Here is a 24370-nt window from a genome sequence, read left to right as displayed (position 1 = left end):
AAATTTCGGTCGAGATATGTGACCAGGGGAACAAAATAAATTTACTAGTCAAAACGAGCGAAAAATAATTTGTTTAAAATTTTCGAACGGCTTGGGAAGGTTATATAAGGATTGAAAAAATGCTTTCCGATTTACCTTATTCAACCATTTTCCCTTCAGTCTAATCCACCATTCTTAAAAAAATACAGTTCTAAGAATCGGCTCAAGTTGATTACTGTCTCAAAATGTTCAGCAAAAGGTCTTTAGAACATATAAAACAATTCGACATCTTTATGAAAACGGGGAATCAAATTCTATATCACATCTGTTTGTAAAAAAAAAATAAAAGCAGAGTTTGGACATTCAGAATGAATACCAAACAGTTCCGAACGAAGAGCTCAAGCTGTCATCCGACATATCCAATTTCTGCAAATTTGCATGTGTCTTTCAAACTTGTTCGTTGTCTTCAACAATGCAACAGATATTAATCTTCGCTGGACCAGTTAAAATTTCATCTATTCTGCTGGGAACACGTTGAAGTTTTGTGCGTATGCAAATTAACTATAAGTAAACCGATTTCCATACAAACTCTCCCGCTGACCATTCGGACTATTCGGTTCCTAAGCCCAATTTCACCGCGTCTGCCTGTTCTGCCCAGTAACAGATGTTTTCCGAAAAGTTTAGTGTAATAGTTCTATGGCACTCCACAATACTGCTCGGTCTCAAATAATTCACTTCGCTTTCAGAACACAGCAAAACAACAGACGAAACTGCATAAACAAGTCCATAAAAATGTCAAAATAAGCCATCCTAGCTGGAAAATTTGGGCATAAATTATTTATCATTTGTCATTTTACTGTTTAAAAATTCCATCCTCCGGATACATTTCTTGCTGCTCCTATATTCCTCGAAGGGGACCGTTTCTTCAAACCCTGCACGTGTAGTCAAGCGAGAGGCGCTTATCCTTTTACGCACAGCTTCAGTTATTGCGCGCGCCGAACAACGATCTGCTTCCATTCGTCTCACATTTCCCGCCTGGATGGGACAGATTGGAAGAAATTTGTCGCCGGCGTCCTGAAGTGAAGCGCCACGTCCAGCTCACAGCGAGCAGCCAGCAGCAGCGGCCGGCCGGGTTAATTCATGGCGCGAAAAGTGTCGCGAATCGCAGTTAATTTATGGAATTGGTCGCGTGTTTGAAATTTTTTCGGCGGTTTTCCTTCCGTCTTTCTCACTTACCTTCCCGGTCCTGAGTTTGTATAAAAATCTTCGGTCGCGGCGGCCCAGTTTAATTTTAGCAGATATTATTTTTACATTGACACTTTTATAAACGGACGATTTCGTTCGAATTTTTTTGTTATAAATATCGTCTATTAATAAGAGTGACTGGCTTTAAATAGTCGACAAGTATGCTAGCGAAGGTGTGAAAAGATTGGAATTTTTCTTCGATGATTCATCTAAAAGCGTTGGTGAATCAGAAAAAAGAAATTTAATTATGTTGCTAACGTTTGAATTGCTGATTTGATTGAGTTTAGTTGTTTTTAGTTTAGTTTTTTTTAGAGTTGAGAGAGTCATAGTTCCAAGACCATTTAACAAAACAATAACGTCTTCAGTCATGTGTTGTGAATTTGAGAATAACACAAGGTCACTTCCATCTGTACCGTTGAGCCGTGCTAAAGTTATTTTCCTTTTTTCTATTAATATTTTCTCTTTTCTTTCCAGAATGGGGAAGTCATCGGCCGGTGTGAAAGCCGGAAGAAAGCGGATTACCGAACCTAATCCAGGTTCATCGGCCAAAAAAGTTGAAATTTCCAATTCATTCAATGTCCTTCATAACATCGGTGAAAAGGAAATATTCATATTTAATTCTGATAAGAGTAATGAGAAACCTTCTTCCCCAGCAAACATTTATTAAGGTATAACGCAGGAACAGCAGAATTATTCAAACAAATATACCAGATAAAAAGATCGTATTAAACTTACCAAAATAGCATATAGCTATAAAAGTGGAGGCGATATATCTACAATGACAAGATTCCAACGATTCGATTTTCCAACAAAAAGCTAAATAAACGAAAAAAAAACTTCCTCGACCGAGAGTTGAACTGCAGTCCTCCGAGTTCGCAGTCCGGTATCTTACCACTATGCCAACTCATCAGTTGAAAAGTTCTACGCTATAGCTCTCTAGGTGAGATTTTCTTTTTACGAACCGGTCAAAGGAAGAGACCGGAGAGAGTGTCAATTGAAGGACCGCCCATTCATCGTAAATCGGTTCACTCAAATCGTAAATGTTGAATTAGCATATTCCCAACGATTTGAAAACATATTTACGAATTGACTAAACTGCTATCCGACTCAACTATTTTTGGGCATAGCTTGTCGTAAATGAATGATAGAAAATCACTCAATACCAACCTGTTTACGATAGTTATTGAAAATGCCTTAATATTCGATTTGGATTATCATTTCTATTACGATTTCATGTTAGCTGGGTCTTCTTATACTCTTAAAAATGAAATTATTTATTTTTTTATTTACATAGTATTCCGTCTCACGACATAACTTGACGAACATAATTCCTAAAATTCACTCGGTCCATGGTAACCGTTCTCCAATTCCTCGGCACCCCACGTTCGCCAGATCACGCTCCACTTGATCTAACCACCTCGCTCGTTGCTGCCGGATTCGTAGCGAACACCTGTTTTGCAGGACAGTCGTCCGGCATTCTCGCAACATGTCCCGCCCAGCGTATCCGTCCAGCCTTCACCACCTTCTGGATACTGGGTTCGCCGTAGAGTCGCGCGAGCTCGTGGTTCATCCTTCGCCTTCACACTCCGTTCTCCTGTACGCCGCCAAAGATGGTTCTTAACACTCGTCGCTCGAATACTCCGAGTGCACGCAGGTCCTCCTCGAGCAATATCCATGTCTCGTGCCCGTAGAGAACAACCGGTCTAATGAGCGTCATATACAGGTTACACTTTGTGCGAAGACTAAGTCTTCTCGACCGCAGTTGCTTGTGGAGTCCATAGTAGGCACGACTTCCGCTGATAATTCGCCTTCGGATCTCACGGCTGGTGTCATTGTCTGCGGTCACCAGGGAGCCGAGATAGACAAAGTCTTCGACTATCTCCAGCTCGTCGCCGTCGATCGTGACCTTGTTATTACTGGACAAGTGGGTACGGTCGGTCTCGGATCCGCAGGTCAGCATGTACTTCGTCTTGGACGTATTAATCGTCAATCCAATCCTTCCTGCTTCGCGTTTCAGTTTGCGGTAGATCTCCTCCACCGCCGCAGATGATCTGCCGACTATATCAATGTCATCGGCAAAGCAGATAAGTTGACTGGATCTGTTGAAAATCGTGCCCCGCATTTCGCCCACCGCTCGTCGAATAACACCTTCTAGCGCCACGTTGAACATCATGCAGGATAGACCATCACCTTGTCGAAGCCCCCTGCGCGATTCGAATGAACTCGACAATTCACCCGAAATCCGCACACAGCACTGCGTTCCATCCATCGTCGCCTTGATCAGTCTGATCAGCTTCCCGGAAAAGCCGTTCTCGTCCATGATTTTCCATAGCTCGTTACGGTCGATCGTGTCGTATGCGGCTTTGAAGTCGATGAATAGATGGTGCGTAGGGACTTGGTGTTCCCGGCATTTTTGGAGGATTTGCCGTAGTGTGAATATCTGGTCCGTCGTTGACAGTCCCTGCATAAAGCCGGCCTGATGACTTCCCACGAATCTGTTTACTTGTGGCGTTAGGCGGCGGAGTAGGATTCGGGACAACACTTTGTAGGCGACATTGCATAACGATTACAATTTTTACCGCGCAAATCTTAGCAAATAAACAATATGCCTTGATTCCTGGCAAAATTATAGCGATAGTCCAAACAAACCAATCAGCTAGTATACATCCAGGCGTTTTCACTAACATCTCAGATAAGCTGCTCTCGATTCGGCACACGGACGGGCAAAGAGGAGAGGGCCTCTAGCCAAGCCAGGCGGAGCGAAGATCTCGAGTCGTTAGAGGAGAGGTCATTGGTCTCTTGCAGTCTCTCGCACAGAGGCGTCTCGAGGCTAGTCTCGAGTTGCGAGTAAAGGCCGGATCTCGAGCAAGGTTGCCGAAATCACAGAAAAATCTGTAAATTCACAGAATTTTGAGCAAATTTTCGTCACAGAATCTGTGTCACAGAACACAGAATTTTGAAAAACTCACAGATTTCACAGAATTTTTGAATTTTGAATCGATTTCCAAAATTATGATTTTTTAGCCAATACAAAATTTAGATTTTTTTACTTTGAGTTAAAAAATTGATTTTAATTGATTTTTCCAAACTTACGTCTCGGTGGTCGAGTGGTTAGCGGGGTAAGACTATAATCACTGGCCCACTGATGGCATGGGTTCGATTCCCATCTCAGTACTGGGTGTTTAATGTTAATCTTAAGTTGGCCACGTTATTTATTCAATCTGTAAAGCCTAAATCGGCTAAGACGGTGTATGTCTTTTTTAAAAAAAAATAAAGAAAAAGCATCACAGAAAACCATCACAGAATTTTTGGGTAAAATCACAGAAATTCAGATTTTTTTTCTCAAAAACACAGAATTTTTTTCGGCAACCTTGATCTCGAGTCGTTAGAGGTCCTTAGTCTTGAATCGTAACAAAAGGCAGGGTATATATGCTGGAGTTTGACTCGAACTAGAGTTGCCGATGAGCGCTTAAGCGCGGACTTGGTCTCTCATCTCGGGTATAGCCTTCGTTGCAGGTCCGGGTGGGAATTATGGCCAGAGGCCCCAGGTGGACTTTATGGCGTAGGGGTACTTAGTATCATGAGTCGCCCAATTGCACCCATGGACCCAGTGTAGCATACTGGGGGGGACGTATATCTTGTGCCTTCAAATACAATCCGTAAAAAGGATTTACCACCTGGGTGATCAACTAATAAAAAAACTAACATCTCAGGGTGACCAAATGGTGACCAATAGTGTTGAGATTCAACAAAGTGCTTCAGAGCCTTCAAGTTATCGACCAACTAGTTCGCATCCTTCTTCAAGTAAACTATTTGGGAGAGTTATTTTCAATAGAATGATAATTCACATTCTAATTTTCCTGACGAACAATTTGGTTTTCGTCATGGGCATTCTACTACACATCAACTTTTGAGTGCAACTAATATGATTAACGCTAGCAAATCTGAAGGTTATTCAACTGGTTTTGCTCTTCTAGAGATTGAAAAAGCTTTTGACAGTGTTTGGCACAAAGGTTTAGTAGCTAAATTAGCTCGATTTGATCTTGTTTATCTCACTAAAATTATTCAAAATTATTTGACTAGCCGAACTTTACAATTAAGCTATCAAATTCATGGTCTGAAAAGACACCCATTAGAGCTGGTGTCCCTCTGGGCAGTATGCTTGGGACAATTCTATACAATATTTTTACTTCTGATCTTCCTGATGTACCAGAAGGAAAAGGTAGAAGATTATTTGCTGATGATACTTTGCTTTCAGCAAAAGGTCGAAATTTACGGGTGGTACGCAGTACATTGCAACAAAATTTAAATCCCTTTTTGAATTACTTGAAAATCAGGAAAATTTCTCCTAACGCTTCTAAAACTCAACTTATTTTCTTTCCCCATGAGCCAAGAGCTAAATTTTTAAAACCTAATGAAAACCATTCCATAACCATTAATTGGGTTTCATTAGAATATTCTGATCACGTGAAGTACTTGGGAGTCAGACTTGATCGGAATCTTACTTTTAAAAATCACATTGAAGATATTCAATCTCAATGTAATAAATACACTAAATCTCTTTATTCTCTCATCAACAGGAAATCCCGACTGTGCCTGAAGAATAAGATGCTTATATATAAGCAGGTATTCCGACCAGCGATAATGTATGCAGTTCCGATTTGGTCTAGCTGCTGCGCGACGAGGAAGAAAGCCATCCAGAGGATTCAGAACAAGGTTCTGAAAATGATTTTGCGGCTTCCACCTTGGCACAGCACCGAAGATCTTCATCGGATTGCGGGCATTGAATCGATCGAAGAGATGGCCAACAAAATCATCTCCAACTTTAGAGGCAAATCGATGCAGTCTTCCATCGCAGAGATTCGTTCTCTCTACAATTAGTTTTATTTTAGGATAGTTTTAGTTTTTAGTTGTAAATTTTTTTGACATTACAGGATGTTCTCCTACAAAAAATACTTGATTGTGCTCAGCAAATTCAAGTTGAATAAATAAACTTTAGTGATTAGTAAACTATAGGGCTCTGGACAGTTCATTATTGAACTGAACACCTAATTTAATGTAATAATGTAATATTAATGTAATGATGAATTGGTACGAATAAAGACATATTTAAAAAAAATTAAAAAAAAACAAAAAAAAAAGCTATTAAAACAAATCTCATGACGCTCAGTTCAGCCTAGTCGTAAGTGTACAAATTTTTGCCAGAAACCCTTTTAATCAGTGAGGTTGGCATTATGCAAAACACGCTAATATTTGCAATTTTATCATTTTGATTTTGATAGGAAAACGTCGAAATATCTGTTGAACTATGCCCTGTTTATGTATTCAAAGTAGAAGTTCATCTGTGGTAGAAGGTCAAAAAAAAGATATTTGACTGTGTTTTTGCCCCAGTCCGAATTGGATTAAATTTTGTAGGTTGGTATATGACTTCCTGGAATATTAACAATATAAATGTATGTTTTTCAATTGTCGACTGGTCGATATTGTCAAATATTTTATGCGATTGAGGTTTATTTGCCTTTATTGCTCACCGATATGCAACAGCATGATATCATGCTTACGAAATACCCCTATATGGTTCAACCAACCGGCTGATGGCGTCTTTAGGTCTATTTTTTGAAAATGGTTTCATCCACGAGCCATCAAGTCTGGGTATGTCAAGATCGATCGTTTTCTGGCGAATTAAAATACCAACTTATTTTGCTCCCAAGAAAAACGGAATGCATCAATAAATTGGGTGTGCTGAATTGGTGGAAATCGCTCCAAGCGACGATGACGTTCTGGTTGCGACTGAGATCTTCATTCATGGCTCGGTTAGGATCGGGATCATGTGATTTCGACATTCCGATACCCACTTGAGCTTGTGCGCGGTATTTATGGGAATTCAATAGGCGAAAAATGTCTTATCGATTTGCAAATGACCGCCTGTTTTTCGGCTTACAACAACTGTTCGAGTATTTTAATTGTTCGTGATATTACGATTTTGGTGATTTAAAATAATCTTTTCTGTGAATTAGTATTTCGCTGTATTTAAAAACTATGAAATACCGCCATAAATTAAAACAAACTGAGAATGTATTCTATTAAAATTTTATTAGTAGTTGGCGACTATGTTCTTGATTGAAACTAATTAAGTTATTGAACATTAAAAAGTGTCTCTGACGATCAAATTTCATTTGTTTAATGAATTAGTTTTTCAGTCTGTCTGAACCATGTTTAAATCTATATATTTGACTTACTGGAATTTTTAAAATTTCGGTTCTGCTCGAATATAGAATGTATAAAATAGCGTGGCAATGGATGTACGGGAAATACTTCATGGTCGATTTTGAAAAACCGGCCATGTACATTTTGAAGATGGACCCAGGGCTACACAGAAAAAAATCTGAATCCTTAAAAGCACTGAAATTGAAAAGCCTTAATATTACATGAGACGGAACACATTTCCTAATGTAAAATTCCGTCAATTATGATGCTTCTTTTTATTTACATCATATGTGATGTAATTTTCCAGTTTTTTCCATCATAGCAAAACAATCTGAATCCTCAACAACACTGAAATTACAATCCACAAAAATTTCATGACATGGAACGCTATTTTGTGATGTGAATTTACATAATCAAGAAAAAATTGAATCTTTGGCAGAACTGAAATTGAGTACAGAACACAATTTTTAAATTGAACGAGAGATTGTAATGTAAATTTCAAATAGATGAATCCTGAACAGCATTAAAATTAAACTTGTTTAAATACTGCTTGATAAAACAAAATCTGAACAGCCAAAAAGTTTTCAACATAATTGCTCGTTTTTATTACGGTGAGCACTTCCGTGTGATTAGTTCTATTTATTTATTCAGAGGAAGAATGACCAAGATGGTTAAAATCCTCTATAAATAAACAAAATAGAATAGAATAGTTCTATTTATTTGAGCGGTTTACAATTCAAGTACAGCGGCACAGTGGCGGACTGTGACAGCCAGGCCATTTCACGAACTGTTTACTTTTGAAATTGGTGATAAATTTTGCTATGCTATCGAAAAAATTGTTTTTAAATTTGGAAGAAAATGGCTATTTCAGTGATTACGATTTATTTGTAATTGTGTCCAAACCCATCTGCAGCTCGCGCAAAACTATTTTCAACAAGCTGTGCAATGATTGGTTTTCTCAGGTAATTTGTTTAATTATCTACCAACAGTATCAAAACATTACTAAGTAATTAATGTAACTTTCAATACTTGCAGTGATCATGGAGAAAAGAATCCTTCATTGGGAAAACTGGAAGCTGACGGAGATAGCCGCCGGGGCTGATTGGAATCGATACAACCTTCGGGTGAATTCAGAAAAGGTAAGACATTTTTATCAAGTGAAAACTTTTGTGATTAGTGCAAATTCAATTTTCCAGGTAAAAACAGCTACGAGGATACGATTGATGGCTAAGTGGGCTAAGTTTCATATAGACTGTTCAATCGAGCATGTAGCCGTCAGCGTCAAATCTATTCTTGGATTTGAACTTCCGGAAGAGAATATGACACAATAACTTCCGTAATGTGTCAACATTCACATGAAAATGTAGGTAAAATTCGTTACTTAAATTTCGTAAATTACTAATTTATCATATTGAAAACAATCTATTTTTGTTTCTCTCCGTTATTTATAGTATGCACATATCAGAAGTACTGGAAGTAGCAGACGTTCCCAACATGGATTTGTAAGCTTTTACGATGAACACAAATTGAAAGCTGAAGGAATCAGCTGTCAAGTGGGAATGGCTGATTGAAAGCTTCAGAGCCGTAAGAACCTTCGGGAAATCCAACTTTAGAAATGGTAGGTTTTTTTTTCAATTTTTCAATAAGGCTGGAACAAATATCAATTTCTTCTTTTGTCACCCCCCCCCTTCGAAATTTCCAAAAACCCGAAGGGGGAAATAAATAAAGTACAATTTAAGAAATAAATAAAGTAATTTAAGTAATTTTTTATAAACAAATTCCAATATCTGAAAGATTACAAGACCAAAAACCAAATAAAAGATGATGAGAGTTATTATACCTTTTGTTTTCTTAATTTGATTGAATTATTTGATAAAATATTACATTTTTGTTTTTTGTTTATTTGTGACACTTTACCAACGCTTTGGCATTCGTATCAAATAAAATATTACATGATTTAAAAGTTTTGTGCAACAATATAGTATGCAACTGTGTTGCATACAAGCTTCCGTGCAATTTATTCCAATTTATTTGTTTTTTGCATTATTTTTTATTGCCCCCCCCCCCCTCGCGATGTTCCAACTTCGAGTGACAAAAGAAGGATTAGAAATTTGTTCCGGCCTAATAACAAAAAAATAAATACTAATGTCCAGCGTTACTCATACTTTCATTTTCAATTATAGGATCTCCGCTTGACGAAGTAAGTAGTATCTGGATCACCCTTCATGCCAACATAAAAACGCAACACATCGAGTGCATCCGGCAGGCTTCGCTACAAACCACAGGAATCATTCCGTGTTCATGCAGTCCGGATGATAGTCAACAAAACATTAGCTGAATGTAATACAACAAGCTATCGATTTTCTGATCTCTTTTTGATTGTTGTATTAGGATCTATTTTCAATCTTGATAATTTTATCATTTCAGTAAAGGATTGGGGAGGATTACTAAAGGCGCTCGACAAAGATAAGATAGAAGAAAATGTTTTATACAAACGAATTAGTGCAATAAAAAGTCATGAACGAAAATAGTGTCTTTGACAAATCATTAATGCGTATCCACACAATTAAAAAAAAAATATTTCAAATGAAAATTTGTAAATTTTCATCAAATATGATGTAAAAAAATTGAAGCATCAATTTGACGGAATTTTCCATGCGGGTTGAATATTACACGTTAGTTTATTTTCATAGACGTGTAATACTCAACTCACACTGGAAATTCCGTCATATATGATGCTTCTTTTTATTTACATCATATATGATGTAATTTTACAGAATTTTTTGGTAGTGTGTAAACTAGAAGAAGTCGAATTTCGCTCCCTGATGCCATCTGCTTCCACTGAACTTCAAAATGATGTAAATGACTGAACATCACATGGAACTCTAACAATATTAGCAGTATGTGAAAGGGCTAAACTGCAAGAAGTCGAATGTAGCTATCGGAAGCCATCTTGAAATCCAAGATGACGGCTTCCGCTTAAGTTTAAAACGCTGTTTATCACTTAAAAATGCATTTAACTCCCACATGGGTATTGGTTTGTTTGTTTATTTGTCTGGGAGTTTAACACTACACATGGGTATTGGGTTAAAGGGCTAAACTAGAAGAAGTCGAATTTCGCTTCCTGACGCCATCATGAAATCCAAGATGGCGGCACCCGATTAACTCAAAAATGCTGAGTGTGAACGACTAAAAATCGCATGACACCCTCACAATATGGGTATTGGGGACTTAACGAGTAGAAGTCAAGTAGAATTCACGCTATCTGACGCCACCCAAAATGGTGACTTTCACTGATTTTTAAAATGCTGTAAATGGTCGAAAATCTTATTAAAATTTATTAAACTGTAACTCTTTTTCACTCCCAGTAAGCATAATTTTTAATAAATCCTTGGAATCATCAATCTTCCCAAAAGCCTGGAAAACTGTTGCAATAACACCTATCCCTAAATCTGGGAATATTCACCTCGTAGAGAATTACCGTGGAATTTCTATATTGAATTGCTTGGCAAAGGGTTTCGAACTGTTGATCTTTAACGCAATGAGCACAGATTCATCTCATATCATTGATGAATGTAAGCATGGTTTTAGAAAAAAGAGATCAACATTGCCAAACCTGATTGTTTATGTCCCCTTAGTTAGCAGTTCTTTGGCAAATAAGACGCAAGTGGATGCAATCTACGTGGACTTCTCAAAGGCTTTCGATCGACTACCCCACAAGCACCTGATTGATAAATTGAACAAATTCCCAACTTGGCTGGTGAAATGGCTTGAATCATATCTTCAAGGCAGAACTGCTTTCGTCAGACAAGGTCACATCAAATCTCGAAACATTACGGCTCCATCCGGTGTTCCTCAACGCAGCCATCTGGGTCCACTTTTGTTCAACTTCTTCATGAACGATCTTTGTGAACTTATCGATTCCGAATTAGTTTTCTATGCAGACGATCTCAAAATGTCACTACACTGTCACTACAGCAGGACCTCGATAAGCTTATGCTTTGGTGCAAAGTGAATACGGTGGAAGTGAATCTTAAAGAATGTAAGATTATTACGTTCACCAGAAGTAGGGTTGCAATTTCGCATCAACACACAGCTGATAACATGGCTATTGAAAAAGTTGAGTCTATTCGAGATCTCGGTGTTATTGTGGATAAGTCCCTATCATTCAAGGAACATTTAGCTGTAACGGTAGCAAAAGCAAAAACAGTCCTAGGATTTTTCGTCAGGAATACCAAAGGATTCAGTGACAAGCTTTATATTGCTCGCTTGTTCGCTGTGGATTGGAGTACAATAAAACCATAAGCAAACTTTGAAATGCTAGTTGGTTTAATCTGTGTTACTTGGTAATGCGTCGCAAAAAGGAATAACTGAACTTTGTTTCCAATCAACAAACGATGCCCGTTCAATTAAAGGTATAATGGGATTGAGCACCCATAAGAACACCACCCACTGGACAGAACAAACGGCACCTTCGGTTTGTTGAGAAAACTCAATGACCGTGGAATACCAACCTATGGATTCGCAGATGATTATCTTCTGCTGGTAAGCGGTTTGTGCATAAGCACATTATTTGATATAATGCAACAAGCTCTGCGCTCTGTTGAACGATGGTGTTCTCATGTAGAACTTTCAGTTAATCCTCTAAAAACTAATATTGTTTTATTTACTAAAAAACGTATCACCCGCGGGGTGCGCCCTCTGCTGTTTTATGGTTCCGAAATCACCGTGTCTAATCAAGTTAAATATTTGGGTGTCATTCTTGACTCCAAATTAAACTGGTCTGATCACATCGAATTCAGAATCAAAAAAGCATGCATGGCCTTCGGACAATGCCGACGTGCAATCGGAAAAAACTGGGGACTCAAACCCAAACATATTCACTGGATTTACTCCACAATAGTAAGACCAATTCTGGCCTATGGGTGTCTAGTGTGGTGGCAGAAAGGAGAAGTTGCAACAGTTCGAACTAAACTAAATCACCTTCAAAGAATGTGTCTCTTAGGGATGTCCGGATCGTTCACTACAACTCCTACTGCAGCACTAGAGGCTCTGTTTTTTATCAAACCTCTACACTTGTTCCTAAAACAGGAAGCCTTCTCATGTGCTTTTCGTCTACAGGCAGTTGGTCTCTGGCTGTCAGGAAATATCGAAAGATCATCGAGTCATACAAATGTGTGGCCTGAATTAGTTAGATTAAACAAGTTTAATCTAGCGCCAAACGATTTAACACTCTCGAGTAGTTTTCCCTACATGGGGTTTAAAGTCAAATTTCCTTCTCCTCAAGAATGGTTATCAGGTTTCGTAGAGGACCAAATGTCCTCTCATATTGTATTCTATACTGGCGGTTCATTATCAAACGGCCGTGCAGGTGCAGGAATTTACTGTCACGAGTTGAACATAGAATATGCTCAACCTCTAGGAAAATATTGTACAGTCTTTCAGGCTGAGCTATATGCTATTATGTATGGAGTGCAAATTGCACTTCAAAAGAAGATTATGTTCAGAACAATTTACTTCTGTTCAGATAGCCAAGCAGCTATCAAATCACTCAGTGCTTCCAGTTCTAGATCAAAACTGGTAATCGCATGCCGGAAAGCAATCGAAGAACTTGCTGAAGGCAATGGATTAAACCTTCTACGGGTACCCGGACATAAGGGAATTTTTGGAAACGAATGCGCCGACGAACTCGCTAGAGCTGGGTCGGAAAAGGAATTTTACGGACCAGAGCCGGCTGTCCCAATATCACCATGTTGGTTCAGAAACCAAATTCAAACTTGGTCCTCTAACCAGCATGAACGATACTGGGAAGAGTTGGACACTTGTCGTCAAACTAAATTATTTTTAGAAAAACCATCTCCAATCATATCGAGTTACTTATTAACTTTAAATAAATTTCATTGCAGCATCTTGATCAGAGCACTCTCCGGTCATTGTAAACTCAACTATCACATGCACAACATTCAGCGTGCTGAATCTCCAGTATGTGGTAGTTGTGAATCAGATGTGGAAGATCCCTTCCATCTTATATGTAACTGTCCCTCATTTGCCAGACTACGTTTTCGTACTCTGGGATCTTACGCTTTAAGCGAATCTGAGTTTAAGAAATTAAACTTAAAAAACATTCTATCATTCCTTACCGAATGTAGAAAAGAGCTTTAATGCTAATAATCCCTAGTGGAAAGGCTTTATGCCATCTTAAATAGATAGAATTTATTTCTTCCTTTTATAGGTTTTTCAGGTTTCTCAGGTAAATGATGAAATCTTGGATAAAAAAAGGCTAGGCACAATTTTCCCGTATGTTTGGATAACGTGCCGCTATTAAGCCTACCCCCATTCTGATACCTGATACCTGATACCTGGTTTAATCTGTGTTACTTGGTAATGCGTCGCAAAAAGGAATAACTGAACTTTGTTTCCAATCAACAAACGATGCCCGTTCAATTAAAGGTATAATGGGATTGAGCACCCATAAGAACACCACCCACTGGACAGAACAAACGGCACCAGTATGACAAAACCACCCCTAACGAATCAACAACAAAAAAGTTAGTAGATCGTCTCAAGGAGATCACTTTCTTTCACAATTTTCCCGAGCTCCATTGACCGATGACGATCGTCGGTTGCACTATTCCGCATCGTCCAGCCGGCACGGTGGATCTTCGTCTGGTCAAGTCAAGAGAAACAGCAAAGGAAAAACTGAGAACGGCAGCATCCAATCCTAATCTCTCCGGATTCAACTTTCTCTCGCTCCAGGGAGGGATAACGGACGGACAACCAACAGCAGCGATTTTACCGAACGACCGACGGACGAGAAATGGGAAGAGTCCATCGTCCATCCTCCCTTATGCATGGAGGCTGACTGGATGGCGGGCAGATACAGTAAAATTTCCATTCAGAAGAGAAACACATTTCCATAGTCAACTTTCATCGTTAGTCGACACGATACGTTTTAAAAAGGAACATATTCAAATGTTCTGCTCTCAGTAGATTTTCGACCGCACTCGAATGCGGACAGCGCTGGTGACCTCCAAGTCGTCTAATGGTCTTGGAAACCGTTGGCCTAAGTCTCTTTCTACCAACTAACTTACTTTGAGTGCATGTGCTGCAGCAACGTCGTTCGAGGACTATCGGCGGTTATCAGACCATAGAAGGAATTGTTATATTCATGTATTTTGTTGTTTTTGATAATTCCAATCATAAGGGAAGAATTGTGCCGGGGTCTATCCCTATTCCTTCGGGATCTTCCACTGATTGCGCCTTCGAGAAAGTGTTTAGTGATAGTGTATAATGTGATTCCAGCTCGGGTTGAAACACATTATCGGTTTTTTTAGTTGTTGTGTGGGCGGCGATAAACAACTGATAAATTGGAGAAAAATCGTCATCAGTACCAAAGATCCAGTCAGTGAACTAATAACTAAACTGGTACTTTTGCAGCGAAATCCTTCAGTCAATCAGCTTATCAGCAAATCCTGATAGTGTCGTGACTGGATGTGTATTTATTTTGGCGCCAGTCGACGGTCGTTTGAGTTTTTGTTTACGTGGTAAGGATTAAGCCTAACCGAAGGGGTGAAGTGTAAATCGATGCACTAAGAAAACGACTTCCAGGTGCTTCCAGGGATCTTTAGCGGAAACTTATCAAAAGAAGAAAAACATAACAAAAATAAAACCCTTCTCAAAAGGAGCTTGAACCAAAACAAAATAAAGAATCCATTCAAGTCGGAAAACAACCAAGCAAAAAAGTCAGTGAAGAAGTCTTATCACCACCAGTCGGTCAGCCCACTTATAGTATAGTTCTCGGGGGAGAGATTGTTCTTGGTAAATAAACGTATCAGCATAAGAAGAAGTGTTTAGTATTCCTGTGTGAAAGTACAGCATCAGCGTGCCAAAAGCTGCCATCCGACGGCAGAATGGCAACCCTACTGTATACCATTATCGGCATGACGGCCAGTGCCTCCCTGAACTGTGCAGTCCGGCGGGAAATATCGCCCTGTACCTGTTCGCCTCATGGCTTCTTTGCTAACACGATCGAGGTCAAGTGCGAACAGATGGAATCCTTCCATCAGGTAGTGGACGCACTGCAGGACCGTTTTACTCCGGATTACAACATTTGGCTTACGATATCGCACTCACAACTGTATGACCTGGCATCGCAATCCTTCTACGAGATGAACATGAACATCAAGACGCTTAAGATGAACTATGACAATTTAAGGTAGGTGTGGGAAGTGCTGCTCGAAAGATATGAACTTCTGATAAGCGTCATCTGTTTAATTAGTTTCGAGATTCTGTTGGTTGTAGAACACCCGAATCATAGAAAAAGTACAAGAGTAACTACTGTCAAACATCCATCAACGCCTCAAAGTATGTACATCCAAATCGGAAAATTTCAACTCTATAGAGCATTGTTTAAAGCTGGGCCAATAATCCTTCCAACAACACATATTCTCACAAACAACAGGGAATTTGAAAAAATGCAGGTCATCTTAGCGTTCTGCATCTATTGTGTCCAAAAACTTCACTTAGTAGGCGTCGCGACGCAAACATGTACTCATGAAATGCGAAAATTGACTTTTTGTTCCCTTTTGTTATTTTTTTCGATGGCTTTTGGGCCAACAAGCATCAATGTAAAATTGGAGTTGATTTGACTGACTTCAAATAGCGCAACGCATTTTTAATTGTATAAAATTTTTTAAGAAAGAATTCTTTGCATATTATTTATGTAGGGGAGATGGGGGCATAATGGCCACCTTAAGGAAAACGGTTATTTAACCATAGAAAATAGCTATAATATGGAGGTTACATTATTGTTTCGTGTTCAGACACTTGAAAAGCCTATTTCCTAACGGGCTGAAACGTGAAAAACTAGATGAAAACGTTAAAAAATGCATTTTAAAAAATTTGCCAAAAGCTGAAAACCAGCCACTGTGGAGGCATAATGAGAACCCCTCCTGAGGCAGTATGAGCACCATTAATCAGGGCAAGATGTGCGTTTTCTGCCGGGGAATCTAGCAGCGAATTCAATTCGATGAAGTCATGTGAGTCGTAGATTCATCAAAAAAAGCAAATAACAAAATAATCTAGGTCTGTTTGTAGAATACAAACAATTCACGCACGCTCATACATTATGTGCTTTGTTCGGAGCATGATGCTACTAGCCGTATGATGTAACAATAAAAAAATCGATCATGAATTATAAATGGAAAAAAAAATCACCTCGAACAGAAATCTAACGCTAGTCTTTTGATAACCTCTCCAACACCTTACCAATAGGCTAAATCGTCGGATGAAAACTAGTCAAGGTGTGGCGCTATAAATTAATTTAAATTCGCTGCTAGATTCTACGGCAGAAAATGCTCATTATGCCTCGATAATATGGTGCTCTATATGCCCCTAGTCAACAAATTTAAGTAAAAACGTGTTTTAAAATTGATAAATGTGAAAAATCAAAAATTTTATGATGGTAAAAATTGAGAAACAATGTGTACATCATGTTGCAGTGCGTACATTATAGATCAAGGTTATTTTAAGATCATAAGAGCTTATTTCGTGGTGCTCAAAAATTAAAATATTTTTGTAACTTGAGAACCAAGCTAGTTTTTTAAAATATCTCTGTAAAGATGATAAGGAGATTCCTTTTTTTTGTGAAAAATTAATACTATAGGAAGTACGAAACAAATCCTCATGAAAATTTATTTAAGAAAATACGTACTTTCGTAGAAAAGAGTAGTGCTCATTATGCCCTGGGTGCTCGTTATGCCCTCATCTCCCCTATCATCCAGGAAATTCAAATAAGCTTGTAATTTTGAAAGTCTTTAATTGATGTTTTGCCTATTCTTAAGCTTCATTTTTTGCTTACATTAGAAGAAGCTAAGTATTTCATGAACAAAGTTTTAACTTTTTCAAAATTAAAAATCTGAATCCATTGTTTTTTTTTAAATGGCAATGCTAGAGCTTTGAAAAATTTCATCAAATGTTTTTGACAAGGTTTTATAAATAAAAAAATTCATTGTATGCATAGCAGTTTTTTGCGATTTTTTTTAATGTCATCCTACGGTTAGAAAACATTTTTTTCAAATTAGCTGTCAAAAACGACTAAATTTAAAAATATCCATGTATGTATTTTGAATTTATGTTTGTAGGTATAACATCGAATATCAACAGTTAGGTACTAGTTTGAATTGTGGTTCGTAAACATGAAATGAACTGCAAGAATCAAGTAATATTTAAAATCCAAAGTTTTTTTTTCACTTTCTGTACATCTCTGGTGACTTTTGAATGAAAAAATATGTTCTCCCATACAAATTTCCATACAAAATTAAAACTCGTTGCGCTAAACTAGGACACAATAAAATGCTTCCAAAAATCTTATTGCTTTTCTGGCAGTTTCCATACAAAACTTGCAGTGGTCTTATGATCATAATCGATGCCTGATGTGATCGTTTTTAACTATATACTGTCCTACAGAACACAATATGTTAAACATACAAAGAAACTGTGAAGAGTACGTTATATTACCTTCAAATAACCATTATGTCTGATATCCTCATCCAATAATTGTTAATCCATCTCGTGCAAACATTGCGGAAGAAATAATCAACTAATCGAAAATAAACTGTTAAATGCAAAATTCAATTCACAATTTATTTAATAACTCTATTAGGGGAGATAAGGGCATAACGAGCACCCAGGGCATAATGAGCACTCCTTTTTTCTACATGAGTACGTATTTTGTTAAACAAATTTTCATAAGGACTTGTTTCGTACTACCTATAGTATTAATTTTTCACAAAAAAAGAAATATCCTTTTCAGAAATATTAAATAATATTCAGCTATGTTCTCAAGTGACGAAAATATTATAATTTTTGAGCACCACCAAATAAGCTTTTATGACCTTTAAATCATCTTGATCTGAAATGTATGCACTGCAACATGATCTAACATTGTTTCTCAATTTTCAACATCATAAAATTTTCGATTTTTCACTTTAATCAATTTTAAAACGCTTTTTTACTAGAGGCGAACAGAGCACTATCAATGAAGGCATAATGAGCATTTTCTGCCGGGGAATCTAGCAGCGAATTCAACTCGATGAAGTCAACTGAATAGTAGAGCTACAACTTTACTTGTTTCGTCTGTCGATTTGACCTATTGGTAAGGTGTCGGAGAGGTAAGCAGTAGACTCGAGTTCGATTCCTGTTCGAGGAGATTTTTTTTGCACATACCATTCATGATTGATTTTTTTTTATTGTTACATTATACGGCTAATAGCATCAAAGCATCATCCGTCACACAAAACACCAGAAAAATAATGTATGAGCATGTGTTCATTCTTTGAATTCTACAAACAGACCTAGATTATTTTGATATTGCTTTGTTTGATGAATCTACGCCTCACCGTTTAGTGCAATCATGATTATGAATGATAAATGAAAAAAAAAATCACCCCGACCAGGAATCGAACTCGAGCTTACTGATTACCTCTCCGACATCTATCCAATAATCGTCAGACGATACAAGTTAAGCTGTAGCTCTGTTATTCAGTTGACTTCATCGAATCGAATTCGCTGCTAGATTCCCCGGCAGAAAACGCTCATTATGCCTTCATTAATGGTGCTCATACAGCCTCGGGGGGTTTCTCATTATGCCTCTACAGTGACTGGTTTTCAGCTTTCGGCAAAAAAAAAATTTAAAATGCATTTTTAAACGTTTTTATCTACTTTTTCAAGTTTCATCCAATTAGGCCATAGACTATTTGAGTGTCTGAACACGAAACAATGATGTAATTCACAGATTACAGCTGTTCTTTATGGTTAAATAAGCGTTTTGCTTGAGGTGGCCATTATGCCCTCATCTCCCCTACCACCCAAAAATCTTTAGATTAGAAAAAAATTTCAGATAGATAGGTATTAAAACTTTTTTCATCTAAGTTTTCATTACTTGGTATGAGCTTCATCGAAAGCAGAATAAATATTTCTCTCATGACTATTGGGAATTAAGTAACATTAAGACTTCAGACAAAGAATCTACAATTTAAAAAAAAATACATCAGAATTAAATTCAAATTGCATGGAGATACAGACAGTTCAACAGTGAAATTCAAATCCTAAAATCGTATTTCATTCAGACCCACAATTCAAAGTAATATACGGCGCCGAATACCGCCAAAAATCCATTAAGCCGAATATTCGGCTCACCGAAAAGTTGAGCTAGGTATTTATTTTTTTAAATTTTTTCAAAAATAGACTTGTCAAATTTTTTTAACTGATGTTGGATAATTTATAAAATATCCAAAAGTAATGTTGAAAAAGTTTAAAAATCATCGAAAAAATTTCAGGTTTCAATAAAACACTTTAGATGTATCCGTGTATTTTCCACTGTAGATAGCTTTATACTTTGATTATTGTTATTCCAAATTTTCTTGATATATTCAGGCTTTCCTATAAACCAAATAAAGAATTTGAGAAAAATGAAATCTGACTGGGATGCCCACATATTTTTAAAACATTCTGGATTTACTTTTTACATTTGACTCGGGTTTATTCAGATTTTTTTTCTAAATTAAATAAAACACTTAAATGTCTCTTTGAAATTTTTTAATTTTGCGTTGCAAAACGATTTTTTAGACTAAATTTATTTGTTAGATACAATTTGGAAACTGCTGTTGGGAATCGATGAAGATTTGAAATATCAAGTAGTTTTATTTCTTTTTCCTCTTGTATGTTTGAAACACAAGTTTTTTTTACAAGTTATTAAAAAAAAATCGTACCGATTCGGCCATGTGGATACGTGTCGTAGAAAGTATTGTATGCTTAAGGTTAAGTACCGTCAACTGGGGCAACATGCAAGAATTTTCAACTTCAATGGCTTCTAAAATCTTATTGCTTACAGATAATCATACCTCTTGTACATCAAAAGTTTTAAGGTAGATGGGTCACCAAACTGACGTAGTCAGAAAAATTATTGGTTACACCAGTTATTTTTAAATTTAAAAAAACGTGCGATTTTCATCCTACTAAGAAAAAGGGGTAAGTTGCAACAAACTCTATAATTTATGAAAAATCAAATGAAAACGATTGAAAATTCATAGTTTTTGATACATTTGTGATGTCATAACGCATAAAGCACCAATTGCAGTAAATTTTGGTTTTGTTCGAATTGAATTTTTAATTCTTTCTGACAAAAATGTTTTTAAGAAAAAAGTGTTAATCTTCTGCATACATTTAGGGGTAAAAAATAATACAGAATATTCTATTAGCTCAAATCATGAAAATAAATCTAGGAATGTATGAAATTTTAATGTTAACTAACGCATAATGCAAAACAGTCATATCCCAGCATATGGAAACGCGATTTATGAGATTTAGTTCCGATTTGCATTTTGTTGCATTTTACCCCAGACGGGTAACTGAATTATAAAAATATTTATTTTAAAAAAATGAGTGATTGTTCGAAAAATATTTTCACATGATCAATGTTGGTATAGGATGAGGAAACCAGAATAAAGTTTGTAGGTGATATTATCACACCAATCCGTCATACTGGGTAAAGTTTTTGACGGCATCGAAAAATGTTAAAAATTGTGCATTCATTGTTCGATTTTTCAAATTTTATATGAAAATCAAAAACTTAAAAAAACTATCTTAGGGTTCAAGAAACTATGTCATCATCATTTTGTAATCATTAAAAGATAACTTTATCTCATTACATTAAATTAAAAATTGAATCTGTGTGGTGTTATATAAATGTTGCATTCAACCCCGCTGTTGCATGATGCCCCGTTTGACGGTACATCGTTCGTTTTGCAACTATTTTTAAGGCATCTAGCAAAAATAAAACATTCATCTAACTCGATATAAAAAAAAAGCTATTTCAAACTGCTCGGCACCTGTTTTGACATGTTTTGTCCCAGATAACTGGAACCCAACCTGTTTTGTGATAAACGTTCTAGAAGCGACAAGTCATTTGATGTCCTTTCAGTTAGTGGGCCTTTTTGAAAATCAAAAAAACCTCTACTTAAAAAAGATTTGGTTGGAATAAATCGACCTAGAAACATGAGGGGCATTAAGTTGGCAAAAATAGAAGAAAATGGATTCATCGTTTTAATTCTTTCAATTGAAAAGTCAACAAAATGTTCGACCGAATATTCGCTTGTCCGAAAAGTTGAAAAGGTCAATATTCGGTGTTCGGCCGTTCGCCGAGTACCACTATTCGGTACATCTCTAATGAAAACACAAAAAAATGGTGTAAAAGTAATGCGGATTTTAAAACTGAAAAATAAAAATCATTGATTTGTAAAATGTTTAAAAAAAAATAAGAAGCTTTTGTCAAAAGTTCTTTTAAATGTGACAAAAGTTCCCTTTAAAACAATAGTTCAGAATGTAAATTAAATTAAAGGACACAGAATCATGAATTTGGAATAAGATGAGATTAAAAGTATACAAATATTTATGTTTAGAGAATCGCTCAATGATATTCGCAATTGAAATATGAAATTCGGGCTTAATCAGTTGGAAAAGTATCTACTCTACCGTTTCATAGCAGTTGGCCCGTGCCGAACAAAAATTTAGTATGTGATGATAATGCTTCAAAATAAAATTCAACCCGCTCATTTTCACTATCTTCCATTTCTTCTAACTTTCTATCCTTCTATAAAATTTCATAATCGTTAGATGTTTTCACTAAGAAGGACATCACTTTTCTCCGATAAGGCCGATAAATTAAGTAATTTTAAAAATTCTGTAAAAAATCATAGATGAGCTTTTAACCTTCCAAAGTCGTTCGGGTCAATATGACCCGAAGCGCACATTCAAATCATCATAACTCTTCAAGAAAAAATCGCAAAAATTTGATTTTAAAAACCTCCCTGGGGAATCACGAAATACACAATCTGTAGTACCAGGCAACTTCCTGTGACCACCGGAAGTGCTCCCTCAAAAAAATCCGTAATTAGGCTGTTCGGGTCTATATGACCCGAGAGTTTGCGTAAGTTCCCCTGGCCGCAAATATTGACCGATTTCGATGAATTTTAATTCATTGTATAGATAATTTATTCTAGTTTCTCAATATTGAAAAATAAAGTCGAAATATTTTACGAAATCACCAGTAGCTGATTCCGAATGAAAAAAGTCCCGAAAAAGAGCTCTTTTTAGAATGCCTATAACTTGAGACAGGTTCCAAATATTGCGCTGATTTTATAATTTTTGGAATTGTCAAGAATAAATCTATCCATGGATGTATAAATTTTTGGAGGTCCAAAGAAAGTTTTGGCCGCTATCCCGGAACTTCCGGTAGAAAAAAATCTTACTTCAAAAAAGTCACCCAATTTTGGCTTTGCATTGCTGTATCTCGGTTACCAATGGATCGATTCTCTAAATTCAAATTTTAGTTTTTTTTCGTTAACTTTATTATTATTTTCGTAGAACATAGTTGGTTCCTCAAAAATCTCAGTTGTTCAGTATATGGTAATGAAACTCACATCTTTTTTGTCATTTTTCAAACTCCCCCTCGTGTCGGTGGGTTTACGCGATTTTGTTAGCGTGATTTCTCTAAAATTTGAACTCAAATTGGTCACTTTTTATATACCTAGAGATTCATTAGAATCTCCTCTTTCGATTGACATACATTTTGTGTGGTGTTTTGAAAATTTGTAGCAACGTTTTTTGAATTTACTGAAAGCTGCCAGATTTCAACCAGTTTGGTCCACGTTTTCAACAGGTTGGTGTACAAATCTCGCACCCCTCACGTAGCTGCGGGAGAAACAAATCCTGTAGCTCTCTTTTTGTCGCTCACCAAATCTACCACCCAACCCAGCAGCAGGAGGAACTGCCGTCTCGCCGCGTGGTTTGTTGATTTGTTGTGCTGATGCTGATGCCTCTTTGCGTAGTAAATGTTTTGATTTTAAAATAGAGAAAGATTATTTTCCCAAATTGAAATAAGCTTCTTGAATCTTTTTAGATATTTTATCATTAGAATTCTTCAGTGATACATTTGTTTTGAATGTTATCATGATTCTTTTCTGAATTTTCTGAATTTTAGAATTCTTCAGTGATACATTTGTTTTGAATGTTATCATGATTCTTTTCTTTTATTTCAAGCAGTGTCTACTGCAGGAGACACAAAATCTATTTTTCAAGTAACAAATATTCTGAAATTTTAATCAGAAACTTTAATCAGAAATCGGAATTTGAATCGGAATCTGAAATTAGAGTCTGAAATTTGAAATTGAATCTAAATATGAAATCGAAATCTGAATCTGAAATCTGAATCTAAAATCTGAATCTGAAATCTGAATCTGAAATCTGAATCTGAAATCTGAATCTGAAATCTGAATCTGAAATCTGAATCTGAAATCTGAATCTGAAATCTGAATCTGAAATCTGAATCTGAAATCTGAATCTGAAATCTGAATCTGAAATCTGAATCTGAAATCTGAATCTGAAATCTGAATCTGAAATCTGAATCTGAAATCTGAATCTGAAATCTGAATCTGAAATCTGAATCTGAAATCTGAATCTGAAATCTGAATCTGAAATCTGAATCTGAAATCTGAATCTGAAATCTGAATCTGAAATCTGAATCTGAAATCTGAATCTGAAATCTGAATCTGAAATCTGAATCTGAAATCTGAATCTGAAATCTGAATCTGAAATCTGAATCTGAAATCTGAATCTGAAATCTGAATCTGAAATCTGAATCTGAAATCTGAATCTGAAATCTGAATCTGAAATCTGAATCTGAAATCTGAATCTGAAATCTGAATCTGAAATCTGAATCTGAAATCTGAATCTGAAATCTGAATCTGAAATCTGAATCTGAAATCTGAATCTGAAATCTGAATCTGAAATCTGAATCTGAAATCTGAATCTGAAATCTGAATCTGAAATCTGAATCTGAAATCTGAATCTGAAATCTGAATCTGAAATCTGAATTTGAAAT

The 24370-nt window shown here is 36.6% G+C and overlaps 1 protein-coding gene and 1 long non-coding RNA gene across 2 annotated transcripts in view; both read left to right on the top strand.

Annotated features, from left to right (window-relative positions):
- Positions 1–8383: 8383 nt before the first annotated feature.
- On the top strand, positions 8384–9933 carry LOC129751855 (uncharacterized). The gene is made up of 4 exons (XR_008738811.1): positions 8384–8570; positions 8628–8794; positions 8883–9049; positions 9615–9933. It is a non-coding gene; the product is annotated as an uncharacterized LOC129751855 (long non-coding RNA).
- Positions 9934–14382: 4449 nt separating this feature from the next.
- Positions 14383–24370, top strand: part of LOC129751836 (leucine-rich repeat protein soc-2 homolog) — a 65356-nt gene continuing 55368 nt past the window's right edge. Inside the window, exon 1 of the mRNA XM_055747576.1 lies at positions 14383–15646. Within this exon, the coding sequence (XP_055603551.1) occupies positions 15342–15646 (305 nt within the window). The 5' untranslated portion in view covers positions 14383–15341. The remainder of the gene's footprint in view (positions 15647–24370) is intronic.

This window comes from Uranotaenia lowii, chromosome 3 (genome assembly GCF_029784155.1).
Source record: "Uranotaenia lowii strain MFRU-FL chromosome 3, ASM2978415v1, whole genome shotgun sequence".
NCBI classification, from domain to species: Eukaryota; Metazoa; Arthropoda; class Insecta; order Diptera; family Culicidae; genus Uranotaenia; species Uranotaenia lowii.
The sequence above is the reverse complement of the archived record's forward strand: the minus strand, read 5'-3'. Positions and strand labels throughout refer to the sequence as shown.